Genomic DNA, 7,825 nt, shown 5'->3' on the forward strand with positions numbered 1-7,825 from the left:
TTTAATTGAAAATACTAATATAACCCACGTATATCAATTTTCACACTCCACGTGCTAATATATATATGACGCTCTGCAATATTCAGAACGACAGAGACCGTACAAGTGTCACCCCAATAAACTTAGATTAAAATTCCAGACGAAATGGTGATCAAACAAGAGAACCCTCAAATTGGAGACAAAAAAAGAAAAAAAAGAAAAAAAAATGGTCGTTGACATGAGAAAACATTTTTAAAAACCTAGCTAAGCTTCCCGCGCAACACGGTGGAAATAAACCTAGACAGTCATCAGCGGTGGATCTAGAAAAATAACTTACCGGGGGGTAAATTAGATAATAATAAAATATAAAAAACAAAAATTTTGAATATATAGAATATTTGCTAATACATTTATAATTAGTCTCTACGCATTTTTATATTTTAAAAATGTTATGCAATAGACTCATTATTAATATTATTAAATTTATTGTTTCTTATATAAACAACCAAACTATCACTTATCCCATCCGATTCTAAAGATGATTCTTCATGAGTTTTATTACTGAAAACATTCGTTCTACTATTATTAAATAAACTGGAAGAATTAACCATATTTTTTAGAATAGAAAATATTTTGGGTGGTGGGCTGTCATTATTTTTAATTAAAATATTAATTTTTATATTTCTTAAAAGTCAAAATTTAAATTTTATGGAGGTTTATATTTTATAGTGACTATTTTAATAAATTTAATGGGAATTAATTAAAAAATTAAAATATTTTTCTCTTTTATTTTTTAAAATTTTTTTTGGCCATTGGGGGCTTGAGCCCCCACTGGTCATGTGCTACATCCGTCCCTGACAGTCATAGAATTTGTAAATGTTTTTATGTGTATGTATATATGAATAGCTAGTTATATCATCATGATAAGATCACGTATATACGGTGGCAAGTTAGTAACCTAATTAAGGTTTACACGTGGACACTAATACGGATTTACAAATGGGGAGCAAATACGAGTAGACAAAAGTTGTTGGAGTTAAGTAATCAAATCTTTGTAATGTTAACGTGGCGTATAATCCGATTTTCTTTGTTGATACATCAACCAATAGAGCCAAAAATTTCTATATAACCAGGTAGTTGTAAACTGATAAACTGCCCATTCTTTCATGAGACATCAGTCAATCCAAACCCTAACCTCAAAAGCTTATAACCTTAAAACCTGCTGATTACAAGCAAGATTCATAATTATTTTGTACTCTCACAAAAAAAATTAAAAAAAAAAAACCAGATCAACAAACAATAGAAATGATAATGGAAACATCATCATCAGTAGTTTCGGGGTTCGAAGGGACTCTATTGAAGGATCCTGATCCCTTCTCTTACTTCATGTTAGTAGCATTTGAGGCTTCGGGTTTGATTCGGTTTGCGTTGTTGTTGATACTGTGGCCGGTGATTCGGTTGCTGGATGCATTAGGGTTTGGGGATGCGGGGCTTAAAATGATGATATTTGTTGCGACGGCGGGTTTGAGGATGATTGAGATTGAATCGGTGGCGAGGGCCGTGTTGCCCAAGTTTTATATGGATGATATTGATATGGAGGCGTGGAGAGTATTTAGCTCGTGTGATAAGAGAGTGGTGGTGACGAAGACGCCTAGGGTTTTGGTGGAGAGGTTTGTGAAGGAGCATTTGCGTGCCGATGAAGTTATTGGAAGCGAGCTTTTGGTGAACCGATTTGGATTCGCCACTGGGTTTGTTCAAGGAGACTTTGCTTCCATCTTTAGCCGAGCGGCTAAGATGTTTGTTGACGAAAAACCTACGTTAGGCTTAGGAAGAGCTTCAGATTCTTCATTCTTATCTCTATGCAAGGTAAGCGATAACATATACCCGTCATATTATATTAGAACATTTAGCATGCAATTGTGCACACCCTTCAAAAAAAAAAAAAATGCATGCAATTCAACATGTGACACAGTTCTACGGTATATTTTTTTAAGATAGTGAATTAATATTATACTATATCACAATTGATAGTTTCGTTTTTGGCATATAAAACATGATGTCTTTCAAGTACATAATACTAACTTTTGCATGAACTTGTTAACAGGAACAAATGCATCCGCCATTTATCACCAACCTGAAGCATCATCATGGCCACCAAGTCCTCCGCCCGTTGCCGGTGATCTTCCACGATGGCCGTCTTGTGAAGCGGCCAACGCCTTCAACGGCTCTCCTAATCCTTCTATGGATGCCATTAGGGATTTTACTAGCGGTAATCCGAATCGTCACTGGCCTAATATTACCGATGTGGGCAATACCCTACATGTCCCGAATATTTGGAGGCAAGATCATTGTAAAAGGAAAGCCCCCACCACCTGTCTCCGGCAGCAGCACCGGCGTTCTCTTTGTATGTACCCACCGAACACTGATGGACCCCGTCGTATTATCCACCGTACTAAGGCGCAAAATCCCAGCTGTCACATACTCTATTTCAAGATTATCAGAAATACTATCTCCAATCCCCACCGTTAGATTAACTAGAATTCGTGATGTTGATGCCGAAAAAATCAAAAGAGAACTATCAAACGGTGACCTAGTGGTTTGTCCCGAGGGCACAACTTGTAGAGAACCATTTTTATTAAGATTCAGTGCCCTATTCGCTGAATTAACCGACCGGATAGTGCCTGTAGCCATGAACTACAGAGTAGGGTTTTTTCATGCAACTACGGCTAGAGGCTGGAAAGGCTTGGACCCAATGTTCTTCTTCATGAACCCTAGGCCAGTTTATGAGGTGACGTTCTTGAACCAGTTGCCGGTGGAAGCAACTTGTTCCTCCGGTAAGAGCCCACATGACGTGGCAAATTACGTTCAAAGAATCTTGGCTGCTACTTTAGGCTTTGAGTGCACAAACTTTACGAGGAAGGACAAGTACAGGGTGCTTGCAGGCAATGATGGAACGGTGTCGTATACCTCGTTCGTTGATCAAATTAAAAAGGTGGTGAGCACGTTTATTCACTGAGATCAATTATACGATGAGATGAGAATAATTAAGATTTTTATTTTTGTGTTGCTTAATTCATGATGATGAATTGATTTGTGGGAATGTTTGGTTTCGTTTTGTAAAAAGGTGGAAATTGTGTTGTATTTATTCTTTTTGTTTTTCGATTAATATTATTTCTAGAATTGTTGAATAAAAATTTGAGGGGATATGCATGACTGACGTTAATCAGCTCTTACCGTTAATGTTAGTTGATTCAGTTATATATTATTAACTAATTTATTAAGAAGTGTTAGATTGATAGTCATTATATAATTACTTAATTAGGTGACCAAACATAACAGTTATACTTACAAGGAATTGCAAATTCGAGCAATCACACATGAGAAAATTATATGGACTTAAAATTTTATTTTTGTAAATTGACTAATTTTCTTTTATTAATTGGGAATTTATGAGTTACAATTTAATCATTCTATTAATTTTTTTTCTCTAGATTAGGGTTGGCAATGGGAAATCCGTCCCGTCCCCGTATACACAAATGAGATAAAAAAATGTCTCATTCTCGTCCCTTCATTTATTTTTTTTGGGACAAAAAATTTCCTATTCCCGTCCCATTAAATATCTCATCCCGTCTCATTATCCTGAACAATCCTAAATATAGATAAATATATTCTGACTTTTTTTCTTTTAACGATCATCATAATTCAATATAGCAAGAAGCTTGAATAAATATAAAGTAGAATTATCAAATAACAATTTTATTTTGATTACATGTATGTTCGAATATAATTTTATGCTAACATTTTTTAATAGCCTATTTGCTTCTATTGCACATTAATATGAAGACATACACTTAAAAAACTATAAATTTAGACAGTAACCAACTTCAGCTATATTAAAATATTCAATAATATAATAATAAACCAAACCAGTTGGGACTCCCTTTTGTAAGAATTTATTAGATTCATCATGTTACATGTAATACAAAATTGATTTTATTGGTTAACTTACATCCATTCTATAATTAAAGTTAATAATCTTATTCAATATATAGGTGTAATTAATAAATGAGTGTAATATGTGATCCGAGCATTCAATTTTGTTTATAGACTTATTTAATAAAATCGTAATGATTTTTTGCCGACATTTGTCCCAGAAAAATTCATCATATCTCAAGGATTTAGTAATGAATTTTGAGTTGCTTTAATTCTTTTATAAAAATGGAAGATTTTTTCTTCCACTTTACTTATACTCTTTGAGGTATTTTATGATGTGATTTATAATAGTTTTTATTTTTTAAAAAATTAAATTTGTAATTAACGTGGCAAAGTGATCAGTGGAATATAATTATGAAAATTCAAATCACCCTCCGTGGAAAGTTTGGATACAAACGTGAAATGCAGACTTATTAAACTAGTTGCTAGTGACTAGTTCATAGCCCCATACAATGTTTTATTGTACTTCGGTATAATTATTGTTTACTATTATTAGGTAGTGGTATTTATCAACTACATTTTTATTTAAAAAGAAAAAAGAAAAAACAAAGAAGACGAAGTAAGGGCAGATTTGATCGTTATTTATTAGGATCTTTCTCAATAAAATTTTCTTCTATTTTTATTGTTTTTGTTAATTGGATGATTCAATGATTATTTTATGCTAATTGCTAAGGAAGAGGGCCCATTTTTGTGTATAATCATTTTTATGAGATTTGAATGCTTGGCCACTAAGATTCTAATTATCCCTTTATATATTGAGGCATGTTGGCCGGATAGCATAATTTCTCTTTTGGGTGCAACCATCAATTAATAATCAACCAAATGCGGATCATAATTACATAATTAATTCATGCTAACTCTTTCGTAAACGAAAGCTGACAAATTAAACTGGCATCAAAGTCTAAAACGTGTAGCTAGCTCCCATTATTTCTCTGCCAATATAAAGTAAACCCACCTCAAAGTGAGACTCCACTTGAATTCAATCTTCACAAGTGAAAATTAAATATGTTTAATTTCGTCCTCGCGTGATAATAATTAGCCACACGCCATGTGTCGAAACATGCTATCATGTTTATGTCGAATAACTTTGAACAGTTGCTATCGATTACTACCATCATGCTTTATTCCTCCCTTACCACGGCATTATTAATTCTTGAGACCCTACACAAATCATATGAATACTAACCACTTATTCAGCATCCATTGTCTAATAGTGTTTTGTTCTTACAAAATTGCTTAAGCTTTTGTTAGTCAAACATTTTTTGGGATAATGTCTGTAGGGGCTTGTAGATTTAATTCGTATTCAAAAGTTAACTTATGAAGATTTGTGGATTATGCAAATTTATCTACTTATTAGCCTATACAACATTCATTCATAGCATTTGAGTATAATGTCTCTAATACATTATTATTTGTACATTCACCCTCTAGCTAGCGGTACATGTCTAAGACAATACTGAGTTAGCTAGGCGACCCAATAGTACATGACGTCCATTAAAATTTGTGGTCGCTACTATTTTCAGTTTGGTGGGGTGTATTATTTTTTTCCCCCCTCGTGATAGATATTAATTTGTTCCTTTCTTCTTTGGTGAAAGAGCTTTGACAATTTCATTTTCTTGGTAACTATAAAAAATTTATACTTAAAGCCTACTTGTAAAATTGGCTTAACCTAAAATTGACCTTTAGTCTTGTGTCGAATAAGAAAATGTAATTAAGGGGCCGTTTGAAATTAATTTTGGGGTTTAAAAGTAATTTTGAAAAATTAAAAATTAATTTTGATATTTAATAAATTAAAAAAATATTTTTGACAAAATCACCCCATTTTATAACAAATTTTGAAAAGTTAGAAATGATTAAAAGGAAGATTAATAACCATAGTGAATTTGTTAGCATTATATATTGGGGTATTAAGAGAATTTTAAAGTAGGGCCAATAGCCTAACTGAAAGAATAATTACAATATCGTAATCCTTCGTTATATTGGATTTGGTTGGGCCTTTAAAGAGACTTAACTCTAAATATACCCCTCCAAAGACTAAACTTATTGACTCTCCAATTTCACTGTTTCATTGTTTCACTTTAAATCACATTAGTTTTACTGTTTCAGTTTCAATGAATGTTAACAATATTAAAAAAAAGTTGAAAAAAGATCAAATTAGTTTCTTAGAATAATTTTATATTTTTATTAAATTTAATATTTGTAATTGCCATGTTTATTAAATTTATTTTGGATTTTTTAATTTTAGAGGACAAAATCATTCTTTCTATACACTTATATAACTCTGCTAAATACTATAAAACCTGCTTATAGTGATACTCTTTTTAAGAATAACCTTCATATAGTCATAAAAAATTATAATTATAATCTTAATTTGGGCTAGTTATAAATAAGAATAAATTTCACATTATAATAAGTTATAGTTTTTCTAAATTTCATTTTGAGAAACATGCCTCTATATAATAATAATTATCAGTATATTGCAAAAAATATATGCTATGTTACGTTAAAGGTTTTAAGATGAAATAAAATATTTTTTAAAGTTACTTAGGACAATGCGTTATTCTTTAAAGTTGTTACCAAATTATTATATAGTATTTTATAGAAATTACATTGAGAGAAAAACATTAAAGATAATGTAAATGTTTAGACTTTTAAGATTATTTTTTGTATAAGATCAATGTAGTACATATTTTACTTATATATCACATGGACCAAAGATAACTACGTCAAATCAATAATTTTTTTAACTATACCTTTATTAAGTTATAATCTTCCAACATTATGACTATAAAGAGGTTTGTATTCCATTTCTTTTAACAGTTTGGTAGTAAATTGATAAAAATGAAAAGTTAGGTGAGATTTTGATAAGGATGATGATATTTCTACCATTCAAATTAGGGGTGTTCAGAATCCAATCTAATCCGCTCAATTCGTCTAATCCGTAGAAATTTGATCTGTAAATTAGTGGATTGAATTGAATTGAAAATTTAATAATCCGAAATCGGTGGATTGAATATAGATCTACTTCTGTAAATCTAGAAAAATCTGCGAATCTGCAAAAAAAAAGTATTTATTATTAAAAAAACTTGTAAATATGGCATTAGTACTTACTAGTAAATAAATAAGTTAAAATATAGTTACATTGACACTATATTATATCTTATCCGATAATATATAAAATAAAAATAATTAAATAAACAAATATAGCTTCCTAAACAGTTAGTTTTCATGTATTGATCTAAACAAATAGGATTTTTTTTTCTTTTTGGTGTGTTATATTTTGAAACTTTAAATGCATTTTCTATCTTTATTTAAACAATTAATTAATTTAAATTTTATTTAATTTTAAATTTGATCGGTAGTAAAAAATTTTATATTAATTTTTTTTATTTAGTTAGTTTGTTGATTGAGCAGAATTAAAAATTTTCAGTCTGCAAACTAATCCATCAAATGATAGATTGGATATGGATTGGGTCAAATTTGTGTCAAATCTGCATCTGATTCGTAGAAGTATGTATTGCATTTGAATTGAATTTCATTAATTCATAAATTGGATTGGATTGAAAATTTATAATCCGCAAAATCGTGGATCGGATATGGATTAATGTCCAATCCATAACATCCGATCCACAAACACCCCTAATTCAAAAATTTTAAACCCACCCCATTTCAAAAAATATATATAAAAAAATCATTTTATTTTTAATAATTTCAAATAAAGAAGAAATTCATATGAGACCTTTACCAATGTTGAGATTGAGAGACCTTTTGGCAGGGCAGTGGGAGGCCTATGAGAGGATTTTGAGGGGCTGGCCATCAGGATGGAATAGCTTTAGCTGATGGGAAGATTAGG

The 7,825-nt window shown here is 31.0% G+C and overlaps 1 protein-coding gene across 1 annotated transcript; it reads left to right on the plus strand.

Annotated features, from left to right (window-relative positions):
* The first annotated feature begins 1,128 nt into the window (after positions 1–1,128).
* LOC102625378 (glycerol-3-phosphate acyltransferase 5-like) lies at positions 1,129–3,173 on the plus strand. The gene is made up of 2 exons (XM_006486327.3): positions 1,129–1,845; positions 2,084–3,173. The coding sequence occupies exons 1-2, from the start codon at positions 1,285–1,287 to the stop codon at positions 2,993–2,995; spliced, it is 1,473 nt and encodes a 490-aa protein (XP_006486390.1). The 5' UTR covers positions 1,129–1,284; the 3' UTR covers positions 2,996–3,173.
* Positions 3,174–7,825: the final 4,652 nt, after the last annotated feature.

The sequence above is a fragment of the Citrus sinensis genome, chromosome 4, assembly GCF_022201045.2.
Source record: "Citrus sinensis cultivar Valencia sweet orange chromosome 4, DVS_A1.0, whole genome shotgun sequence".
NCBI classification, from domain to species: Eukaryota; Viridiplantae; Streptophyta; class Magnoliopsida; order Sapindales; family Rutaceae; genus Citrus; species Citrus sinensis.